A 25,330-nucleotide genomic window follows, 5' to 3' on the forward strand; every position below is an offset into this window, starting at 1 on the left:
ACACATATGTACACCACTAGCATTATGGGAATGGCTGCTGTGATTGGTATTGATGTCATTATGAAAACATTCCAGACCTCACACTGCCCACAAAAGTAAACAGGTTGGATTCAGTGTGTGCCAACATGTATTAGCACACATGCTTTGCATTCCAGACCCACTAAATGTGGGGGAAAAAACGCTACTTTGAACACTATCATAGCATGTATGAGACCAAAGTTATTTTGGTGCCAGAGGTCAATTATACAAACAGTGTAATTAATTTCATACTCACATTTCAAAATGCACTTTCAACATCATGGAGAGCAGCAAATGAAAATATGAACTACTTATTCACAACAAGGGATGAAATGGAGAAAGGCAAATATGTTTTGAAAAAAAGTTTATAAAAAGACGTTTCCACTCAACACAATGAACAGGCATGGTGGAGCTTCCAATTACAACAGAAAGAGATTAAAAAATAAAAAAAAAGTTTCTGGACATTGCGTCATTAATGAGTACCAGTTTGTAATCCTAAGCATAATCAATACTCCTCCAAAAATGATAAAACCTCACATGAAGTACAGGACATTTGCAACCCTGACACCACTTAAAAATCCACTCCCATGACAAGGGGGAAAACATGTAACAGCATTTACTGTAGGTGCATATACAAGTCTCAGTTGATCTTAGGCTTCAGAATCTCCATTAGGGAACGTGATAACGTAATTTTTTTTTTACATTTTAGGAAACCGTATGATGGTAGACACTTCACAGAATTCATAGAGTAAATTAGTAAATTAATAATCAGTGTTTGTTTTCATTTTAAGCTAATCAATGAAATCCCAAAAATAAGAAACAACTAAAAAATTACTTAGTTAATTTTTAAAAAGAAGATGATCCCTTAATCAACAAAAAAATAAAACACCAGAGAAAGTGTATATGCTCACCATATGTACACAGTTTTATTGACCATTGGGAAAACCAGTCCCAAACTTCTCGGGGTATATTGCCATTTGTGTAGGCCTTCAAATAAATGCTCCTCTAAAATAAATAGCATCAATATGAAATTACTGATGTTTTGTTCACTCAAACTAACACAGACCAGTCACATTTGGTTCAATGGTGCTTTAAATTCTACAACTAATCTGCTACAGTCAGCATATCCTACTGAAACCCAGCAGAAAAAGTCCAAGTTTTTTTTTTCTCCAAAAACCTTATTTTTATTGAATGTCCCTTGTAGTGTACTTTTCAGCATAGTAGAATATATGGTTCTTGATATTAAGACCAAAGACCCTACAAGGTGACAAAAATAAATTGCTGGGTTTTAGGAGGATGACTTGCCACTTTCAAATAAAGAACAAAATTCTAATGGCATTATTAATGAAAAGTTCTTCTCACTTTCAATTCAAATAATGGCTTCAACAAAATGACAAGTGACAACTGTCACAAGGTTCCCTCCCTCCAAGGATAACAAAGCTAGTAGTGTATATTAATTCAGAACTATAACCTAAAAATAATCAACACAACCATGCAGCTGGGGAACTGTCTATTTTAGGAAGAAATGCCATACATCCCCTTTCAGTCTTTATTCAGTTGTTTAAGCACAGATGATTACATCAGGTAAAAAGACAGTAACATCCATTAAAAGCATCACCACCCATTACCAAGATAACCAGGAGGCTGGCAAACAGATGTACAGTGATGGTTTTCAAGTATACAAATGGCTTTTTGTGCTATTCTTTACTGCCTTCATTAAAACTTTATAAAGACTGAAAACAAACACACTGACTGCGACTGAAAATCACTGACAGGAGATAACTTCAATCGGCAGACGCCATAGTCACATTTTGAATACATTTACCCAAAGGAAATAACCACCATCCTTCCAACCAGATCTAAATGTTTTCAGTTTTAAGATTTAGACATTTTTATTTCAGTTCTGCACCATATATTGCATATAACAAAAGTGGATGTAATCTAAAATGGCTGCACTTGTCAATGCTGGTGAAGTATACAACAAAGGCACACAAATTTTGTATTCATGTACACCACAGAAGCCACTAAGACAAAGGCTACAGCGGCAGGTTCCATCAACCAGTTAATCTACTGTCTTGACGAAGGGATTTATGCACCTGTAATAGAAAAATGCCTACTTCACCACCACTGGGAGATCAGAGTGAGGACCACATATACTGTCTGCCCCAAAATGATAGTACTGGACCCATCTGTTGAAGGTAAATATGGTCAGTTTGACATCAACATTTGAATGCGTTAGTGTATCTTCAAATAAACAAATCTAGCATCTTTGAACAGGGGTCTTGTATAACTTGGGGAAAGCTCACACTGTCAGCTATTAGTGAGCGTCAAAGTAATCCTGAGTTTAAGAAAGCCTTTGTCTCCCCCTTCTGGCCAGATGTCTCATACTACACCTGTTTGAAATCCACCACTGTGACAACAGAAATCAAAGTGTCAGAACAAATATGATCTATCCAGCAGGTATCCCAAAATTCACTCTTTGTGGAGAAAAAAATATTGAACGAGACGTAAAAACTGTGCCCCGCACCATGATAGGATGCTTAAAATGTCATGCCAGTAACTGAAAACAAATAGAACATACAGTGGGTGTCCAGTTTAGCTGCTCTTAATTTTTTCCAACTTGAAGCAACTATCTAGCTTAGCACTGCATGATGTGTATTGGACAGTATTTTTATACGTAATGTTGGTTTCTAGATCTCACAATTAACGCAGCCAGGGCTGCAAAAATCGAGTATAATTTTTTTTGCATATAACACAAATTATTGCATGTAAACAACACAGAACTACAGCTGATGTTTCAAAATTTGAACTATTTCAACTAATGGTGTCAGCTCACTGTCTGAGTTAACAGCATCATTACATATTATCGACTTGACCCTACTAGCAATTTGCGTGATTTGCGACCAAAGACAATCTACGGAGACAAGAAAGCGAATGAGCCCAACGGAACAGCCACAGTCAATCAGCCCTGGCAGTTTTCTAGCACAAAAATACTTGGTTTCTAAAGAACGATACCTAATGAACCACATTCCAGTTGAGACTCTAGCAGTCCTCTCCAACTCACACCAACACTGGCTTTGCCACCATTCATTTAACCAGCCAGCCCTGCCTTACTGTAAGGCTTTACAGAGAGCAGATCTCAAAGCAGTTCCACAAAGTCCTCAGGGAGACTGCGAGTTCGTGCAAGAAATGAAACACTTAAAGCCTACTTCAACTCATAAGTAGTGTCATAAATATCTATGGTCTCATCACATCTGGTATAGAACAAAGCAAACCTAATTATGTGGGTCCATAACAGGTCTGCATTATTTGATCCTTGGTTTTTCATTACATGATCATAATAAACATTTAATTAAATATAGTTCATAAAGAACTAAAGATACCAAAGGTACTAAAAATAATTCCTTCGGTAAACGAACAGTATCCAGGCAAATATACTGCATTCGTGCAGTATCCTACAGAGTACAGTTCGCCACACGTGGATGGTCCACAAAGAACCTGAATCGAACTGAACCGGTCTCTGTTTTGCACCAGTGGGAAAACGGCCAACCGCCACTGCTGATGACCATCCTGCACAACAATAAACTGACAGCAGTACAAAAATGAAATAAAATTAAAAAAAAAAAAAAAAGAGACTACAAGGAAAGTTACAAAAACTACATTTTCTAGAAGTCCAATTCAAGAGAGGCGAGGGAAGGTTTTCTTAAAAGGCCCTTCACACAGAAGAATGGCTCGTATTTGGTCTTCCATCTAGGTTTCAGTCCCCTCGAGCCAGGCAAATTCTTTCACGTTATGAAAACAGAATGAAAAATAAATAAGAATGAACATTTACATAGACAGACTCTTGGGGGGCAATCTGTTTTACCAAAAAAATAAATAAAAATGGACATTTACACAGATAATCTCTCAGGCGCAAGATGTTTCACCACTCTCTGGGTTGTTTGGTATGGAATGACCTTTTCTAAGGTATGTCATGACTTTTCAAGGGAAGAGGTCTTTGTGGGGTCCACCAATATCGAAGAACGACAGTGCAAAGTGCTCCAAGATGGCGTATCACACCAGGACCCCCGGCCCGTGACTGTAGGTCCATCGGTGGAGTTGGGTTCTGATTGCCATACCTCCACCGCAAGCTTATTCACAGTCCCCAAGTACAAAGGACAGGTAATCCAGACAGTGCCAAAAATGAATGGAAATGAAACCAACCGTCATAGATTTGGTCTGAGGGAATTCGCAGTTATTACTGCACTTCATGAATCTCCAGAGCTGATATATCCCCGATATCTGTGCTTTTTAAAAATCCATTTCAATTTGTAATTCGGCTGATGGAGACGATGTTCACGTGCTTGCTCCGGACGTCCATAAGACACGTTACAGGATCTCCATTTCTTTAGGGCAAGGGACAGAGGTCAAAGGTCATAGGAGCGGGAAGGGAGATCTAAAGGCATTAGGATGCAGTACTGCATATGGGAACGTGTGTACTTCGGCTGCGATACAGGAAGATGGCACTGCTGGAGTACGAAACCAAGGGAACCGGGTGGGGGTGGGTGGGGCCAGGCAGAGTGGGGCGGGGCAGGGCGGGGCCTAGCCCAGCTGGATCTGCCCCGAATACATGGTGAGCAGAAGCATGATGGCGAAGCCCGTCAGCAGCCCCGCGTTCTGGATGGCGAAGGTGAGGAGGGAGCCGCTGCCGCCAGCCTCCTCTTCCTCCCGGCTCACCTCATTCATCTCCGGGAACTGCAAAAAGAAACAGAGGCAGCAACTGGGTTAGAGCACAACCCGTTTAAAATATCTAAAACATAACCGGTATCACAGTCAAGGCAATTCTTATTCTTGGATGCATTCTTATAGCCTCACAAATGCAGTACTCATGACATTAATGTTGCTTAAAGAGGACACCCATTATAAAGACACCATTTACAACCCTACGTAGGCTGAATGGCCTGTCCTTATGTTGTTAGAAAAATAATACAATGGCACCCTCCCCCAATGAAATAATGTGATATTACACTGCCAGCCCTTCCCATTTTTCTCAATCCCACTGTGTGTCAGGGATTAGCCAATAAGGTAGCAGCCTCTGTGTCGAAACCCTCACCATATCAGCCAGGGCGATGTAAAGGAACATGCCCCCAGCCAGGGCGAAGATCCAGTTAGCAGAGAAGTGGCTGCCGGCCAGGATGCCGAAGCCCATGCCCAGGTAACAGCAGCAGGCCGACAGGAAGTTGAAGAAGAGAGCCTGCTGTATGCTCATGCCCGCATTGAGCAGAATCACAAAGTCGCCTATGGGGGGAGGAAAAGGGGAGAAGAGCAACAGTGGAGATTCAAACTTGTCATTGGCTAAATGCTGAAATGAGTGGTGCCTCCCTGGCCTGTGATTGGAGGGTTCTGCTTGGGGGGGGGGGGGGGGGTCTTACCCAGTTCATGGGGGAACACCTCGCACAGGATGGCCACTGAAGTGCTGATGCCCTGGAAGACGGACACGGTGAAGGAGGCACCGATGGCCAGGCCGTCGATGAAGTTGTGCAGCCCGTCGCTCAGGGTGATCATCCACGCCAGCGTGCCGATGTCCGTGTACGCCGTGCCTTTCAGCCAATAGCAGCCGCCCCCGCCCGAATTCGGCGGTTCCTGTGGTCAATGGAGGTACAAGTCTTGGGGCAACTGTAAAATTATTCACACCTTGCATATCGGTTTTGCCATTTCACTCCTGAATCCAATCCATGTGATACGGATCAGCACTCTTCACACATCAAAGCAGTTTCACTTATTTCAATCATCAATCTTTTCACCCATTTCATGAATACATTTTAACAAATTGAATTAACTGTGGAAACTAATGACCTATTGTTCATATTTTACAAGTGACAGTACTGAATGAGCCCATCTGTTCCTGACGGTACCAGATCCTGTGGTACTTATCACATGGCTGTCAGATTTCAATAAGGTGGCCTATATTGAGACAAAGGCCATCAACAACAGTTTTCCATACGTGTGTGTGTAATGACAGTGCACAAACATCGGAGAGAAGACTGTGCTGTTCTCCAGGAGATTCTGACCCCACTGGACAGGGAGGGTGTGGGGTTTAGCACCTTAATCCCCCCTGAGGGTCTGGAGGCCAGGGGGGAGAGCAGCTGCGGAGCTTAGCCTTTAGCCTTTAGCCCTCTTATCCCCCTGCACTGACCTGCACAGTCTGCCCCGCGCTCAGCACCCTGTCGTCCTCGCCCGGGCCCCGGGCCCCCAGGTCCCCGTCGGCCAGGGCCAGCCCCGCCTCCCCGTTCTGCAGCTTCTCCGTCACCCCGTCTTCCAAGTCCGCCTTGGAGGCATAGTGCTCGGCCGGGAAGTGGCTGTGGCCGTGGCCGTGGCCCTGGGGCTTCTGGGAACACAGCCGAGCGGAGGCGAGACAAAACGGCCGGTTACTGTGGGAAATGCTGTTCTTCCACCTGGCACCGCTGTATGGTGTGCAGTGGGTAACGGTGCCAGAGAGACCAGTGGAGCTGTACATAAAATGAATCCTAATTCTCACAGGCACTGGCCATGTGGATGCACGTCACTGAGAATTAAGCTAAATCTTAAGCCTGACTTGTGAGTGCAGTGAATCTCTACATCCACAAGGGGGTGCCCTCGAACTAGGTGTTAAGTTTGGTTACATAGCCCATTTTCAGTGACATCACAGGATCAAATACAGCACACACAAAACATGAAGCAAAGACAACTGTGATTGAATTTTTCACAAGCTGACCAGGCACAGCCACAAGCATCTATGTCCAGCGAAAAAAAAAAGACTTTTTTTTTTTTAGGTGAGGGAAAAAACGTTCACTTCCACAGTGTTTGAGCTTGTTTCAGTAATACTTAGAGTAATTCTGATTCCTGGAAAACAAACTCACAAGGGTTACCTTGCAGAAGAGGTTGGTATTATGCCTGTAGTCAGAAAGGTTCAAGAATAGTAACCACTTTATTTTGGCATGTCATTTCTGGGTTTGTGTTAAAAAAACGAGTGCTTCAGAGGGGGTTAAAATGAACCTGTGCTGGGTTCTTAATGTGAAAGGTCATTGTTCAAGTTGAAAATAGATAATGTGAGGAGACGCAATCATGCGACAGTTCATGATTCATTGTTTGTACACAGCTGCTGCATTAGTGTAACACTTGGCCTGATAACATATGAACTTTGCAGGATTCTACTAGAGTTCATTCGGTCTGAATTTAGTTTTGGTAACGGGAAATGGAATATTCAAGACTTGCCGCATTACTGAACACATACCGTGGCAAACCACGATCACAAATGGAATCTGCACTTGTCAGAGAGATGATTTTCAGTACAGTAGCCAAAGTCCTGCTGAACAGGGTGAACCAGTCTCTCACCCTTTCAAATCAGCCTTCACATTCCAATAAATTTTGTTCTGCCACTTCAAGTAACAGATGATGACAACGCCCTTAAGCCAAGCACAGACGTGTCACGAAGGTCATTTCTGGCACACGGAGGATTCGCACGGAAACCCCCCCCCCCTGCCCCCCACCAGCACCTTCTTACCCCATTCTTAGGCTTCAGCACCATCTTCAGGACCTTCTCGGTGAAGAAGAACAGGTAGAAGCCCCCGAACACCACGGCCGATTTGGAGACGTAGTACGCCTCCATGGGATCAAAGCCAAAAGCCTACGCATAAGAGATGGGCGGCATTACAGAAAGACAGAAACCTGCTCACCACAAAGTGACAAGGCTGTTCCCCCTGGGTACACGATACGCAGCTCAGTCAGAAAAACAACCGGCCCGAGACTCATTTACAATGATTTTTTTATGCGACACTAAAATAATAATGAATTTGGGATGAGCTGAACATGACAGCAAAAAATGACAGTGAATGACAGTTTGAGATTTCCTAAGAGAAGACATTTTGCTCTGAGGTCTTTCTGGTTAACATTCACTGAATTACGCAATATTTCTACTGTACAGCTTCTGAAAGTCAATATAACAAACGATCTGATCTATTTCCTCACATGCAAGCATCTCAAATATGAATTACAGAGAGAGTGAGCATTGTGTAACTGGAGCCTTTCTAGTATTTTCAGTATGCATTTCTAGTTCCTAGAGATCAAAGCAAATTATTTTTATTTAATGTCATATTTTTATCTCCTGTTCTTTAGTAAGCTCCATCATTTTCTGTTGTTTTTAATCATCAAACAATTCTGCATGCAAAAACAAAAAGACTTTGATGAACACCTACAGGTTTTTCCATACTGTCGTAGATATTCATTTCAAATCAATGACAGCTTTGCTCAACAAAGTTAATAGAGGTGATCAAAAATGAATAACAAAAAAGATAGGGAATAATGACAGTCCTATTTTAAAAGGTCCAGGAAACTGAAATCTCTGAATGCTTTGCCGACGTGTGATTTTAGTAATTTTTTGCATTAAGAAACGGACAAGGAATATTTTTAAATGATTCTTGCAAAAAAGAATCGCCTGGAACTTGTCGTAGAACGTGTTGGATCAGTAAGTAGGCCTACCCTTAACTAGTAACAATGAAATGGCTTTCAAGATAAGACATGTGGAATCAAAGACTGACTTTATATGGGTGTAGTGTATAGATCTTTCATTTTGTCTAGCTAGCGATGACGAATGCTTCACAAATGGCGTCTTACGGATATGAACGTTAATGAACGCAGGAGACACGCCCACCTGTCCTTGTCTGCTGAACAGGTCACAATAACCGAATAGTGTTTATTGCAATTTAATGGTCACAACTGGGTTAAAAACTACATAGAAATAAGAAGAAAATAAATTGTCACTACTGGGAAACATAACCACAATTTGAATCCAGTTTCCTGGACCTTCAAAATAAACTTGAAATGCCATGTTTTGAGTAGTAGCAGCTCTCGTCCCTTGATGTGAGTTAGTTCAAAGGTCCTTACATAATTTCAAATCATGAGATATTATCAAGTTTATCAACCATTTTCCAAGAAAAAACACTGGGACTCCTTGCATTAAGTTAAATCAAAAGGAAGTTACCTTTACCAAAGGTGCAAAACCTAATTACACGGTATATCTACATTTTATTGCACTTTGAATTTCAAGCCCTTAGAATGCAACAGGCAGGTCTGTGAAGATAATACAGAATCTTCAACTAGGATTAATTTTACTGAAGTCTCTATATTACTGTATTTCCTTATTTATTATCTACAGCTACAAGGGCTTTGATCTAGGCCACAGAAAGCACCGCTTGAACATATAACCGTTTGAGGACAAAGAAACACAGCACCTCAAATCACCGCTTCCCAGTCCAAATCCTCCAGGAGCCCCCTGACCAGCCTCGAGCGTTTAAGCTCTGGGTGCGGACACCCAATCACAATCCAGCACCGCAAAGATTGGCAGGGCCCAGAGGAGAGCTCATTGGGCCCCCCGTTCGGGGACGGGGCAGGAGAATCGGGGAGGAGTTTGGCCGGGACAGCGGCGGCACCCTGGGCACCCACGCTACCTCTGGGATGAGCTGAAACAGGGCGTTGGAGTACAGCGTGCCAATGGCCAGGGCAATGAAGTAGAGGAGCAGCCGCTTGTAAAAGGTTTTCCTCATGAAAGGCACCACGCTGGCGCCCACCAGGGAGCACAGGGAGATGACCGTGACGCACAGGAACCCATAACCCCAGACTGACCGCGACCACAGAGAGGGAGGGAGGGAGGGAGAGAGAGGGGTGGGGTCAAATAGCAGACAGGAAAGGTAAGGGGGAGAGAGAGAGAGAGAAAAAAAAAAACAAGTGAATTGTTTTTTAATTGTTTAGTGGAAATCAGTGTGGCATGCGCATATTCTCAAGGAGGACATCCTTTGAGAATATGCGCATGACCTTACCAGTGGATTTCACCCCCCACTGAAACAGCAGAGTCCGTCACCAGAGAAGTGCCGTCTGTGTCCCGCTCATTAAGATGGCCGCCCTCCTCTCCCGCACACCAGGATGTGCCTGGAGGGGTCTCGCACATCCTGCTCAGACAGACACTCTCTCGCAGAAGGAGACACTGCTCAATTTTCCCTCTCCTTTCCCATCCGTTCTGTGATTAATGAGGACTTCAAACGAGATTCAGCTTTGATTCAGAGAAGAAACCGGGTGGGAGGACAGGAATGGGTGTACATTTCCATGGCAGAAGCAAGCACGGTGATTCCAGGATTTTTCAGGCGTGCTCAGAGAATTTGAGCGGGGTGCTGGAGAGGACGTGCAGCGGACGGGTGAGCGCCCAAGCGCGCGCCTGCGGAACCCACATCATTTACGCCCCTCGGGGGAAAGGAAGAATACCTCAGTGTTCTGTTAGAAAGGACCCACTTAGTTCCACAGCAGAGATCACAGACGCTCACAGCTGAGAGCCAGCAGCCCCTCTCAGTAACAGTACTGTGACTGTATGAGCCCTGAGGGGAGGGGCGTGAGACGAGAGACAATGCCCCGCCCCCCCCGTTCTGCGATAGGCCAGTGCTCGCACACAGCCTTCTGTGACTGATGTGCCCTCGAGCTCTTTCTCGTGATTAAAGGACAGGTGCATTGCAATCACCTTTCCATGCCCATGGGCCAACAGATAAAAGAATGTGGCCCCAGCAAAACCCAGCTGCTCTCGAATGTGAGCAAGAGGGCATTAAAAGCCGCCATTGTCATCGCAGTGCGTTGCACCGAACAGCTTTGCATTTTAACTCACGGCATCTTTTTAACTTTCAAATAATAGCGTAACAGCCAGTTAAGTTCCAAAATAGCAAAGAGGTGCTGAAAATCAAGAGCAAATGTTGTCTAGATTCCAGCTAGGTTTCCATAGCGCAGAAGTCACATCAGTCAACCAATTAAAAAGCTGTGTGCTGGCACCAGCCTTTGCAGAATGCTTGAAGAGACATGACAAATTATGAACGAATCACAGGGTCCTCAGGAGAATCACCAACCAATCACCTTAGGAGAATCATAATTTTCATTAGAATCAAGCACCTTTTTTGGTCAAGTGCCAGGCTCTCCCCCTTTCAGGGACCCCCAGAAGGAAAAGATAAACAGAGTGAATAACGGGGAGAAAGGTGAGAAATGTTTTTGGTGTGTTTTCAGTGAAGCCCTGTCCAGACAGAGCAGAGAGGGCGAAGGTACGGGGGTGCAGGGGTACGGGGGGTGGGGGGGTTACTGCACCTCGGGCAAGAGCTGGAAGACAGCGGTGGAGAAGAGAGTTCCGACGGACAGGCCGATGAAATAGATCAGCACCAAGCGCACGAAGCGCGTCTTCATGCAGGGGACCACAAACACGCCGGTGAGGGCGAACGCGCTCACCAGAGTCACACTCAGAACAGAGAAACCCCACACTGCGGGGACACAGAGAGAGCACAGGGGGGGGCCGCAGTTAGCACCGCTCTCCACCGGAGGGAGCCGCCGTACGCTGGGGGCACGGGGGCCGCTTCCTGCCAGCCGCGGTCTGTGACTCACGGCGGTGTATTTACGAAGGATCCCACACAAGCTGAGCGTGTCAAAAAAATTGGATAGGCAATGTAGAAAGTTTCCTATATTGCCCATCCACTTCTTCATCAGACAAAAAAAAACAGATAAACATTACATGCATTCAGAGTCTATCTGGTGGATAGAAAGCGAGGTGACAGATAAGAGGGGTACATTTTGAAGAGACAAAGCATCCGTTATCAGGAGACAGGGCTGTGGGACAGGAAGCGCTGGAGGCGCTTGGCTTCAGTTCGGCCGTGTTTAATCAGAATGGCATCGAATCCCCTTCACCTGAAAGAGGAGACTCATTGTGTTAGGTGTTGCGTTCGTTCAGTGGCGTGCGGACCTCCACATCAGCTGCTCACCTTTCAAACAGAGGGAAATCTGTAGCGTTAGCACCCGGAGAAGAGAGGAACCACTGTAAACCAAAAACACAGTCTGGCAGTTCAGTGGGCTAAGCTGCGAACAACAGTGAAATCCAGGCTTGTGAAAGGTATAACACCTTAATTACAAGCGCCTTTCTGTCTCAACCACACAGGCATCTCAGGGAGTGCCAGCAACGCTTCCCTTCAGCAGGGAGGGGAGAGCGAGACTCCGCAGACCTCAAAGTGAGCGGCCATTACGTGTCATCAGTGAGTCAGTGACCCGAGTGAATCAGGTGCTGAGCTCTGAAGAGCGGGCAGTTTAATTGGTTTCGCGTGAGTCGGTCACTGATGACGTGCGTGGAGCCCCGCCCACTCCGGGGCCGGTGAAGTGTAGCCCTACAGGAACCGCCTCAGCGGTTTGTAGAGCCCGAAAAACGGGGGGCGGGGGGGCGGGGTTGTCCCATGATGCAGAACCTCCAACCCTGAGCTGGTCTAACCTTAGAGGGGGGAAGAGGGAGATGCTAATAGACCCCGTCAGCAGAATAAATGGAGAGAGAGAGAGAGAGAGAGAGAGAGAGAGAGAGAGAGAGAGTGTCTGTGACTACGGCAGGGGAGTTCTCCATTCGCGTGAATCCTGTCTGCCAGCCCACAGTGTCTCGACTCGGTCCTGTTCTCAGCTCAGGAAAGGAACTGGTTATATATTAAACAAAAGAGCAAATCATAAATCATACAGAATGACAGCCAAACCAGGGAGGAACTCCAACAACTGTCTTCCTGCCAAAAGAAATGCACAAGTAAATAGACTGGAAAATGAGAGGTTAACCAATTACAACAAAAAAAGCTTAGAAAGCAGCACTGAAGGTCATGAACAAAATACCCATACGCAGCATTTAAAGTGTTACTGAGCAACTGAAAAAACAGCATGTTGAGGTCATCATCTCTGTTCATTTCCTTTAAAAACAAGGGACAAATTACAGGGTTCAGTTCCAGATTTTTAAACTTTTTGAAAAAGGAGGTAACATTCTTCATAAACAATGAGGTAGGCAGTTAACAAACATTGCAGATGCGTCCGAGAACTAATGTTTTTTCCAATGATGATAACGTTATTCCGCCCCGCCCCCAAATGGATAAACTGAACCCGAGTCAACTCAATTAACTATAACCCTGCATTAAAAGCTTTTTTTATAACTACCACCTACACCTCCAAGAATGAATACCGTCTTTTTGTTGGTTTGGGCGAGAGCCCAAAGCAAACAACCCTGAGCGCAATCTATTCCCCCTGGAGGCGCAGCGCACAAACACAGGAAACACCGGCATCACCTATCTGCCAAGACTCAGCGCATTTTAATCACCTCGTACATCTGAGCAATTTCGGCATCTGATGGACGGCTCGATTAAAAAAAAAAAGAAGGGGTCTTCCCGCACACGCATTTTAACTCCATTTCCTGGTCTGTAAACGTTTCTGTCTGTGACCTTTATCAAGACATCAGATTGTCTTGCTAAAGGTCACGCTGCTAAGCACTGACAAACGCGTGCGGAGAAGAGCACAGGCCGGATGCTTGTTTTCTGTTGTTTTTTTTATTTAATCTAAAGTTCAGGACTAAGGGGATCTTCTACTCCAAGGACCTCAGACTGGGCGGCGTGCGCGTGGTTGGGACGTCCCGGACGCTCACCTTCGCCGGGCGAAGGCCCCGCCTCCGGGGGGGCGTCGTCGGCGGGCTCCTTCTTCTTCTCCGCCCCGCAGTCGCCGACGTCCAGCTGCTGCAGGATGGTGGGGCAGACCTCCTGCAGGCCGCGCCCGTCCAGACGCGACTGCTCGTCCAAGCCGTGGGCGCCCAGCAGGGCGTCCGTCGACAAGCACTGCGAACGGAGGCCACGAGCACCACATTACATTACATTACATTACATTACATTAAGCATTCAGCATTCAGCAGACGCTCTTACCTAGAGCCACTTACACAACTGTTTATTTTATTTACATGGCATCCACATTGCATCCATTTATACAGCTGGATATATACTGAAGCAATGCAGGTTAAGTACCTTGCTCAAGGGTACAACGGTAGTATCCTACCTGGGAATCGGGCCAGTGGAAAGGCCAGCTCCTTACCCATTACACTGCACTGCCGCCCTAAGCAAGCACTCACCAGCCTTCGCCACAGACTTCACATTAATACACGCAAGGTCCTGTACTGTTAAACAAACTGATAGTAGCGGTTTGTTTAACAGCCATGAGAATGAATAAACACAGACAACCTTGAAGATTTAAGGTCCCGAGTCCTTCAGCACAGGGATATAAATGTGCACTGCCAAGCATATCTCTGTCTCTCTCCCTCTCCCTCGCTCTCTCTAAACATCGTAATGATTGTATAGTGCACAATACAGATAACCCATAATTTGTTTTTCCCCCACTGCCAATGCTGGACTTGCTGTTGAAGTTCTTGTAACGAAGTGCAGGATTACTCATTGGCTAATCCCTTCTCAGGGGCTCGATCTGATGGGCTGTGTAAATCTACAACGGTGCAAAGCGTGGAAAAAATGTAAAATATGCCCAATGCGAACATAACCTCAATAGTTTCATTAATGAGTGAAAATGAAGGCCAAATCTGTAGGGTACAAAAGACCAGAAAGTCAATCAAAATGCTGAGGGTTATTCGATACTCATTTGCACTGCACTGTAAATGTAGTAAAACTACAGCAACATCATCATCAATGTGACCAATACCGCTCGCTATCAAAAAGGCTAGCAGGAGCAATAAGAACCAGTCTGTGCCAGCGATGGACCGGTCACCGCGGCGACGGACTCACCGTAGAAACGTTGCCCGCGGGCGTCTGCCTCTCTGGCCCGCCCTCCCCCTGACCCTGCCCCTGGCCCTGGCCCTGCCCCACGTTCAGGCGGGCCAGGAGCACGCGGAGCTGGGGCACGGAGATGGTGGCGTTGTCCCCGTAGCGGGACAGCAGGTCCTGGAGGAAGAGGGCCGGGGAGGGCTCGGCGGCGGCCCCCGCCCGGCCCAGCAGGCAGAGCAGCAGGGCCAGGCTCACTGTCAGCTGGGCGCCGCCATGGGCGGGCCTCTCCGTCATGACTCCTCCGGAGGGCGCCGGGGAGCGGGCGCGGCCCCTGACCGACGCTGGCCCGCTGCGGGGGAGAGCTGGGGACCCCTCAGCGAGAACGGAGCTCTGCCGACGGAACCTGCTGAGGAGAGAACGGTCTGTCAGGACGGAGATCACGGTCCGGGACAAAGACCTCACAGGAGAGTTTCACGTCTCCACCCACGCCCCGAGAAAGCTCTCCTCGGGTAAGGAGCCGGGCGGGTGGCGTGACGAGCGCGAGCTCAGCTGTTCCTGATCGCCGTAGCGTTCCCGCCGCTCACCTCTTCCGACCTCGTCCCTGCGCGTCTCCGTGGAGCTCGGGGCAGAGTCGAGAGAGAGCCGACCTTTCAGAGCCTCTCCGGTGGAGAGGGAGCGGAGGAGCCCCGGAACCCTGAGGAGGAAGAGAGAGGGGAGGGGAGGTGAAACTCCTTCTAAAAAATCCGCTTGGTGTTTGTTTTGGGCGGGGTGCCTTTGAGAAACCCGGATCCTGAGGCCAAACGGCCTGGAAGCCTCGCGGCGCGGCGCAAGCGCGGTCCCCCGGCGGGCGCATTGCGACACGTCAGGCGGCCCAACGTCTTCGCCGCCGGAAGCAGAAGCTCGCGTTTCCCAACACAGAGGCGAGGGGGGTAGCGAGGGGGGTAGCGCAGGGGCAGCGCTGAGGGCCTGCCGCCGTTCGCTGCGCTGTACTGGTGTAAACCGAGCTCCTCTCACCCATCAATTTTTCACGCGCGGTGGGGGGGGGGGCTGCCGTGGCCGTCGGCTCGAGCGCAACCGCTACCGCACACAACCGGTCTCCCTGTCTGCGACACCGTCAAAAACGCCCACGTCTGGTGACACTCCTGTAGCCGCCGGCTATTTGTGGAGCAGTGATAAGACGCCTTGTTGAGTCTGATTTAGAAAATGCTGGGCTCTGTCTCTGTCGTGTCGGGAGGGCTGTCGGGTTCCGTACATAGATATCGCTCTACTTTGACAGAAGCTGCACTCACCTCACTGTCAAACTCTAGACCTCACTGTTAAAGGGAACATAATCTTTGGGCCTCACACCAGTAAGAGACTAAAACCAGTAACCGCTCCAGCGCACTGCACTCAAGACTTAACACAGGGGTGCACAGCTCCAGTTCGGGAGGACCGGTCTGTGCGCAGATTTCTGATCCAACCAATTACCTTCATTTTAGTTTTCCGAGCTGTGCAAACTACACTCATTCACTCCTATGCTTCAGCGCAGTAAAATCTTTAGGATATACTAGCAGGCTGTAGTGAGCGTTAATAAAAATGTCAGATCAAGATATGATTGAGCTAATTAAATAATTAAGAGCAGAAGTTGGCATAAAATCCTGAAATGGATCAGCAGACCGGGCGGCTCTTAAGAGCTCCTGGCAGGCTAGCTGAATCAGACCAGGGCAGAGAGCTGGGAAAGGGCCCTCCACGTGCCTGCCTGTCGATCCCACGAGCCTGCCACGAACCCTGCTCCCGCCTCCTCCTCCTCCTCCCCCTCCTCCCCTCCGTCGAGCACACGAGAGCAAACAGCTCACCGCCGCGTCTTCTGCATGCGCAGCCCGCTCTGAACAGGCCTGTCGCTCTCACACAAAGAGAACGAGGCTTTGAGCGCGTGCCGAGCTCACGCCCCTCCCTTACAGACCGAGACGCCGCCGGCTTCTGAGAGCGGCCCAACGGTTAAGCACCGGGCCGAACCGAGAGGCCTTTGCCAGGGAAGCTTTCCCCCCGTCGTCATCGTCATCATCATGATCGTCCTGGTGCGCCGAGCAGACCGGGCTCAGCGGGGGAGCGGGCTGTGACTGCGAACTAGGACAAAACCTACCAAAAAAAGGCTCAGTTCATTTCTGCTAGAGACAATTCATGGGCGGCTCAAGTTGTCCTATGAATGCAAGACGGCGAGTAAAACGCAAGTGTGACATAACAGCAAGCCTAATGAAGGTGTTCTATCAAAACAAGACTGGACAAAGGACATGGAAAATGCGGTCGCTAACATGCTGACTGACCATAAAACCAGTCTGACCGAGACAACAGGAAAGCACGGCCTTGGCACATTAACAGCTCAGGGTTGATTTTTAATGGAATTCTACTGATGACGACTCAGCATTTTAGAAAAGCCTGTTTTAGAGCACTGGCGTATTTGAAATAACTAGGCTTGCACTGCAATGCTTTCTGATGGACAGCACCTACTGGTGGCACAATCTCAATAAAATCCTTCTTAATCACAGCAATTGGGAAGGATTTAAACTGAATAATTTGGTACAAGGAAGGCCACAGCACCAACACCAGCAGTATAGTTACAGTCTGACTAAACTACAACCAATACTGTGGCTTATAGGCTACATGCACAGGCTGTACATGAGAAACGGCTCTGCCAAAGTATGGCTCAATGTAGCCTACTTCCTCCCTGAGAAAACAACTTTAAAACAGAACCAGATACAACGCTGTCAACTGTAAATTTTCTAAATGCATTCCACCATTGCAGAACAATAACTTTGATCATATTTCAATATATGACTGATTGATCAAAAACTGTACCTGTCAATTAACTACAGAACAAAATATCACCATGTTTGAAGACGAATTCCCCCTCTGCCATAAAAAAGACAAAACGTGTTAAGAATGACAGCGGAGGCTTCTCATTAAGAGTCTCTCAGGTGCAAGTGATAAATATTTAAAGAGATGGAAAGACTTTTTAGGTGCTCACTAGCAGAAGTCTATTCTGGGTATGACAGTGTCTCCTGATAGCTCCTTTTATGACGCCGGAGAAAGCCAGTGGGAAGCTTCCTAACCACTAGAGCTCCAATTAAATGACACCAACTGCTCATTTCAGGCAGGTAATGCTCACAATGTCTCTTATCGCCCAATTGTGTGCCTGAGATGATGTTTTCGCCACGCCGTGTCATTACCCTAAGTGCCAGGCTACATCATCACCCACCACCACGTCACTGCAAAACCGAGGGGAAACCATCGGCTGAGATGAAGAATCATGCCAGAATTGCAAAAATCTCACACTCACTTTATAAGCACTTGGCAAGGGTATTCCACAATATATCATCTTATACATTGGTGGAGGCTGAGGTTGAGTCACTGGCAGGTAGTAAAAACACTATATAAACTCAAGGAATTATTATTATTATTATTATGTACTCAGCTGCAAATCAATCAAATCAAATTTTATTTATAGGGCACATTTCATACAAGTGATGCAGCTCAATGTGCTGTACATAAAAATAAGAAAGAAGTAGGCTAATTAAAAAGTATGAATCAGGCTAATTCTTTGGGGTTCATAGTGAACCTTGAACACATTTCATAGGGCCACAATTTATAAATTATTCACAGTTCAACCCCATACACAGGGCTGTACAATAACTTTTCTTTTCAATCTGAACTGAAGGCTTCACAGACTTATGTTGCAAAAAGAGTGAAGTCATGCCAAGTGTATAAGGTATTACGTTTCCATTTAGTGGACCATTTTCTCCCCCAAGAAGAAAATATCCTTAGAAAATAAGTTGGCCACTGTCATGGCATTTGGAAAAAGTCACACATCAGTACCGTTCCAGGGAAGCAGACCTGGAGGAGCTCATGACCCCATCCCCCACCCCCAGCCAGACACTAATCCTCTATGTTGTGCACAGTACTACAGTCAGTCAGCACATGGTTTATAGGCATGACATCTCATTTGGAGGGGAAAACTATCACTGTTTCTCCCCCACTTTTTTGGTCCCATTTCCCCTCTTTTCCAAGCGTCTATCTTCAACTCTTATGTAACTCACACTTTCATGGAGTTTGCTTTGTTAGAATGCATTTATGCGTTTCTTTAAGAGTGTTACCACACAAAAAAACAAATTAAATTATCAATATATTAAAATTATTTTAAAAAATACGTCGGCAGTACGGTATGCGACACAAGGCCAGAGTTGCTAGTCAGTTATCTGACTAGTTAGCTAGCCAACTACGGTAATGGTAGGGAACTCAGCCTGTGCAAGCCATCACCTGCCATGTACCCAATCAACCCAACGTTTGCTTAAAATAGAGCTTACATCCAAGATAGCTAGTAAAATACCTAAGCTATCAAGCAGTACGGCTGCTTCACAGCTAGCTAAATTATACGGAGCTAATTAAAACTATAGTCTACTTCCGATTAACCACCTATGCTGTACTGGCTAGTTAGATACGTGATTACGGTTACGCTATTCTGCTAATTTTCGACAGTTTATATCAATGACAAAGCAAGTCATTCACTACGCAAAAACACAAATTAGGTCTGAGAATAATCAGGCTCCGTTTAAAATGGGTGCCAGCTAGCTGGCTAACAAATAAGACTCCCTCCATTCGTCCCGTGTGGCAGTGCCAGCATCATGATTATCTCTCCGGTAGCTATATAGCTAGGGAGCTACTAGCTAATTCGCTTGTGAGCAAAGACCAAAATATAGATAGCAAACTAAACCCGCCAATGTAGACGAGCTGTGCAGAATGTTCAGTCAAACCGGCTAGCTACATCAATGAATGTTAGCGTTAAACCAAACATTTGGTAGACAAACAGAAACAGCCAACGCCATATTGTCAATTTTGATTTTAACATCATATAGAAGTGTTTTTTTTAAAGAATTAACTTGATAATTAAACGAGCCGGCATCATAGACGTACATCATAGACGCCAGCTAAATACTAGCTAGCTAGCAGTACTCAGTAGCAGTAGCTAGCAAGCAAGACTATTGAATGAAGCTAACTTAGATATCGAACTTAACCAGAACTGGCCGATGAAGCAATTATATTCCAAATATATTTAATTAGATAGGTAAATTAGCTACAAAGTCAGAAACATATACCTTAAGTCACCCTAGTTTACCTGCCAGGATATGTTACCTATTCAGCACCGTTCCCTTTAAGGCCAACATTTACAGAACGTACAAATCAAGGCAAACTACCTGCTGATGTTTTTTAGTTGGATTAAAATTCTTCCAATGAGTAGTCCTCGTTCGCCTTCTGTCAGATGTTTCTATACTCTTCAATTGATGCTTTCGGTTCGCAAAGTCGTCTGTGAGACACCAGCGTCTAGATATCTCCAGTTATTCTGCAACAAACCAGCTTAATATTTGTAGTCTTTCGCTACCAACGTGTAACCGCAAGAGGCGGACATTGCTCTACTGACGTCATCAAAAACACCGCCCCTGGTACAGGCAATCAATAGCGTCAGTTGGTTGGTTAGCTGAAATGCATCACAACTCAACTGAAACATCGATGAATTCTAAAAATGTTTGTTTCTTTCGACACGTGTATAGCAATTGCTCAAGATAAAAAAGGAATACATTCTAAGCATGCCGTTTTAGATGACTTTGAGAAATTGCTAGCTAGCTGCCTTTTCTCGTGTACAGAAGTCATCAGACTACCAAACGTATTTCTTACGGGGCGTTTTTACTCTCAAAAGAATGAATAAATGTTGAATACATGCTACAACCAATACATAAACTATGAAATACATTAGTATATGCGTAGAAAATATGCGAATACATATAGTCAATATATGTTAAGTGCATTTAATTATTAATTCATGATTTTATATTTTAATTATTTACTTTTTGTAACATTTTGCTGACATGCAAATGAATGGACGTATATTAGCGCTCCAGTGGGCATGTGCCATTTACTGTTGGTCACCCAGTCCAGTAAAGAAATGCTGCTAGGCTTGTCGTGTCCTATCAGATATTAAGCATCTGGAAGTAAGCCAACTATGCTACCTGCTAATATATATTTTTAAAACTATATGCACACGTCAGCATACCATACAGCACAGGGTTTTCCAGAGAAATCACCAGACACCCTCTGTTTGCAAACATTAACTTCTGTACACAGCCACAAAATAAAGAACTAAAACCAACTTATTTTCTTCTTATCTTCATCTCATCCTTCATATTTTTCTTGAATCATCAGGAATACTTTTTAGCTCTGAAACTATTAATAATACCAATTGGGCACTACTTAAACAAAACACATCTACTGTTCAGATCTATTTCAACCAACAACTAACAATATCTGTACATAGTAGCCAATTTCAGGACACATAAGTATAAAAACGTACTGCCAAACATATATATATATATAGATACGCAAACACACATACAAAGGGGTGGATGACTCCCTAACAATGGAGGCTTGCTAGTTAGTGACATCTACTGCTAGATGCTGTGAACTATAGTAGTAGGAAAGATAGCTCCCTGTTCTTACTGGTAGTATTCATTTTACAATTCAAAATAACAGCTTACTTTTGAATTTCTTATTTTAATTGACAGCCTACAGAATATAACACAAGCCAAGTCTGCCCCATTTCATGTACAACTCGCTAGCTGACTGCCAATCCTGCTTAACATGCACCGTTTACAGTGATTAGACTCTAGGAGAGGACGTGAGAGACAATCAGGCTTGCTGGTCAGAATCTGGTCCCTGAAACCAGGAGCAACAACCAAACACCACAAAATTCTGTTGTAATTTACCATAATCTCTCACTAGTTATTTTCACAGGTGGGGTCTTGTGGGATGGGCCAAAAAAATTCAGAAGAACCCATTGTGCTCACACCTTTCGTAACTTTGTGGGTCGTTATGGAAACCTGCATAAGCAGTTGGGGGGTATGCTGCAAAATCTCAGACTAGAAAAACATGGCTGACAATAAGGCATGTTTATCTGGTGCAGTTGCATATTTGGATATTTATCTGAAGGAATCTACACAAAACAAGAAATGTTTGTTGTGCAGTTAGGATCAAATACAAACAGCAAATTTTAAAATATCTTGAGACATCTTTCTGACTACACAAGGGAAGGCTTTACTGTATCAATTTTGCCACTTCACCACTTCACTTCCCAACTGCGACTATAAGTTTGCATGGCTGTGTGGGGTCACACTTCTTGAACACCTTGTATTTACACTGTTTACTGTTGAACTCCATCTTGCAGTCATCAGCAATAGAAATGGGTCCGGCATATCTGCTATCACACAGCTTTCAGAGGAAGGAATTTCATTGGGTGGTTTATAGTCTAAGCACTAAACATGTGACCGTGGTTCAGTCCCTTTACGTTTCACTTCTTTCTTCCACTCCCCTCTACCCCTCGTTTCTTACCCTGAAGTATGTGGAGGAAAGGGGGGTGGGAGACGAGGAGACCTTCTGTGCCCCTTTCTTGCAGTCCGCAGACCAAGGGGTCAGCTTTCGGGTCTCAACTTCAGCACTGGATGTAATGACGCCCCCTGCTGATATCTATGATTTTCGCTCATAAAGCCAGTTTCCCCATTGGGCTCAATTCATTTTGGACACCAAATGAAAAATAATAATGTTCCTGTCTGTGTTCAACATAAGATCTCTGTCCAGAAGGTTTCATAAACATAAAAATATTTCATGCTGTGGAAATCTATATCTTTCGAGCAACTCATTATCTTCATATTTATCTAAAAGGTGGCGTGTTCAAGGAACAGTTTTTGAAGCATGCCTCCATCTCTGTAAAATCTAAATTATTATTATTATTATTATTATTATTATTAGTATTATTAGTATTATTATTATTATTATATTTTTGAGAACTCTCAGATTGCAATATGTTGTCAGATTGCATTTCACAAAAAAGTATTTCTTGGACGTTCAGCTCTTTCCTCACAAATATGCCATTTCTTTAGGTCTTACGGAGATGGAGGGACGCCCCAAAAACTATTCCATGAACACGCCACCCTTTAAATAACTACGAAGCTAATGAGTTTCTCGAAAGATATAGATTTCCACAGCATGAAATATTACGTTTATGCAACCATCTGGACATTATTATTATTATTATTATTATTATTATTATTATTATTATTATTATTATTATTATTATCATCATCATCATCACAAATCGTCGCAAATCAAATTTGAGAATCAAGCATCAGCAGATTTGAGTGTCCCTGCTGTATAGTCTTTATTCTGCTGAATCACCAGCAGATGGCACTATGACACATTGCCGCCAAACATACTGATTCACTGCTTAAATAAGAGATAGCGTCAAATAAGTTCCTAAACTCACAAAGACCATGAATTTGAAAGCCAGAAATGTATAATTTGATATTCTCAGTGGTAATCATATTTAAGTTCTTTTCCCTAATTGATGAAAACACTTAAATGAATATATGAATATGAATATGAATATATATGATGAACTAGTTTTATTATGCCATAATATAGTTCTTTCAACTAATTTCCCAACAATAAATGAAATTGCTCCATTTTAATGAGAATTTTATAAAAGTGAAAATATTCAAGATCTCATCATTATCATTATATAACATAAATCATTTTTCAAACAATATTAAAATTAAAATACTTAATAATCTTATGCATGCTACATATTTGTCTTCCTTTTTTAAAATTAAATTATTTGACTATTCCTGTATTTGAGGCAACAAGAGAAACAACATATTCATTAAAGAATGTATTAACAATGCAGTTAAAATCTCATGAAAGTAAATGTTGAATGAATTTCCATTAATTGATGAAAAAATTTTAAGTTTTAGTTCGTTGCTAGAGGTATGAAGATATTTACCATGATTGCAGGTCAATGGTTGGTTTCTGTGTGACTCTTCTTCAGGCAGACGGAGAAGGTAGACAGAACATTAACAGGACATTCGTCCTTGAAAATAAACTAAGTTGGAATTGCTGGGAATTTGTAACCAGGGGATCAGAGAGAAGAAATCTATCGCTCCTCCTCTTGATCAAAGGCAACCTTTATCCCCTGAATGGTTGATCTAACATTGTTCAAGGGAACCCCTTTGAAACACATAGTGTGCTCCAACTTCTGCCCACTACTTGTGAGATCACAATTCAGTTGCTCATTAAAATCCTTAACATGACCCGAGGTCCCACTATAATGAAATTTCCCTGAGGCCAGATGATATGTCTCAATTATTAACATGTTTTGACACAGGATTTTTAAGAGAAGCTGTGAAAGAGGTTAAAACATGGTTTGAGTTTCTGAGGGCATTTACTTTTAGCAGGTGAGAATGTGGCCGTGAGGTGTAACTGAATCCGGTGTGAAATGGACCGCTCCACCCTAAAGAGGAAGGCACAGAAGCTGGAGGATGATTAGCTGGTACGGTGGGAATACAAACATTTGGAGCTGACCTCTGAAGCAGGCAGCATATGCAGCGTTTGCCCAGACACCATTCAAGGTGCCTCTACTTGTAACAAACCTCACAGTCCCCCAGTATACTGAACAAGGTTGTGAAACATGCACTTATGTCACTGTAACACACAAAATAATTTCATGGTATAATAATTTTAAATAAGTGATGTTTGAGTAGTAGGTATAAACTCTCCCTGCCTCCATATTTGCTCCATTATAAAGCCATCTGTTGCTAATGATGGAAGGTTACTATTTAGTCGCATATGCTGCTACCTGCAGTGAACTGTGGCAGTAGGGGAGATAGCTCCATGTTCTTACTGGTAGTATTAATTTTAAAAATCGAAAGAACAGCTTACTTTTGAATTTCTTATTTTAACTGACAGCATACAGAATATAATGCAAGCAAAGTCTGCCCCATTTCACATACAACAAGCCAGCTAAGTGCCAATCCTGCTTAACATACACAGTTTACAATGATTAGACTCCAGCACAGGACCTGGGAGCAGAGGTGGAAAGTCCAAGGGACAAAAAACATGCGTTTCTACCACCCATGAACTCAAGTTGATTTCACTAATGTGTTCTGCATCCTTGCTGACAGATTGAATTACTTAGAAAATCCAGGTGATTGGAACAAAATACTAGGGAGGATTTTTACTTTTCTGAACTTGGATTTTCCACCTCTGCCCAGGAGGCATGCAGGCCTGTTGGTCAGAACCTGGTCCCTGAAAAATGGAGCAACCACCAAATAAGTTTTGCAAAAGGAACTGCTTCTTTTGACAAAAAAAAAATACTGTCTGTTGTAAATTAGCTTAATGTAATCTCTCAATAGCCATGGCCCCATTTTCAGAGGTTGGCTCTTTGAGGACAGGCTGATAAAATCATAAAATCATACCCAAAATATTCATAACTTTCTGGGTCATTATATCAGACCATTCTGAAAATCTGAATTAGCAGCTGGGCATATACCATATATAGGCTGAGAATAAGATACGTATATGTGGTGCAGCTACATATTTGAATATTATCTGAAGAAATCTTTCCAGAAAATGATTAAATGTTTGTGCTATTTACAACCCATAGTTGTGCAGTTAGGATCAAATACAAATGGCAGATTTAAAACGTCTTTAAGGCCAGTTCAAATCAATGATTCGCAATGAGACAAAACGGTTTTAGAATGTTGCAGACAAAATTGCAGCGGTGTGAACTGGTTAGTTGCAGAGCGTCTGAAGCTGTTGTCTGGGGTCTCAAAAGACTCACCTTGTCAAATCGCCAAGTGCAGTTTTAGAGCATT

At 44.3% G+C, this 25,330-nt stretch overlaps 1 protein-coding gene across 5 annotated transcripts; it reads right to left on the minus strand.

Annotated features, from left to right (window-relative positions):
• Nucleotides 1-367: 367 nt before the first annotated feature.
• slc39a14 (solute carrier family 39 member 14) lies at nucleotides 368-25,330 on the minus strand. Of its 5 annotated transcripts, none has more exons than XM_064347331.1 (10): nucleotides 23,461-25,330; nucleotides 15,185-15,294; nucleotides 14,622-15,003; nucleotides 13,487-13,673; nucleotides 9,483-9,652; nucleotides 7,541-7,663; nucleotides 6,194-6,385; nucleotides 5,430-5,640; nucleotides 5,111-5,295; nucleotides 368-4,752 (listed from the first exon to the last, which is right to left on the minus strand). In XM_064347331.1, the coding sequence occupies exons 1-10, from the start codon at nucleotides 23,461-23,463 to the stop codon at nucleotides 4,600-4,602; spliced, it is 1,716 nt and encodes a 571-aa protein (XP_064203401.1). In that variant the 5' UTR covers nucleotides 23,464-25,330; the 3' UTR covers nucleotides 368-4,599. The 5 variants fall into 5 exon arrangements, with proteins under 5 accessions (XP_064203401.1, XP_064203399.1, XP_064203400.1 ...); XM_064347329.1 differs by having other exon boundaries at nucleotides 14,622-15,006; XM_064347330.1 differs by lacking the exon at nucleotides 9,483-9,652 and adding an exon at nucleotides 11,149-11,318 and having other exon boundaries at nucleotides 14,622-15,006.

Source organism: Anguilla rostrata, chromosome 8, assembly GCF_018555375.3.
Source record: "Anguilla rostrata isolate EN2019 chromosome 8, ASM1855537v3, whole genome shotgun sequence".
NCBI classification, from domain to species: domain Eukaryota; kingdom Metazoa; phylum Chordata; class Actinopteri; order Anguilliformes; family Anguillidae; genus Anguilla; species Anguilla rostrata.

Coding starts and splice junctions, on each gene's coding strand:
- slc39a14 (XM_064347329.1), bottom strand. Junction 7,664..9,482: donor TGTTTCAGCTCATCCCAGAG/GTAGCGTGGGTG, acceptor TCTTATGCGTAG/GCTTTTGGCTTTGATCCCAT. Junction 5,641..6,193: donor GCGCGGGGCAGACTGTGCAG/GTCAGTGCAGGG, acceptor CATTGACCACAG/GAACCGCCGAATTCGGGCGG.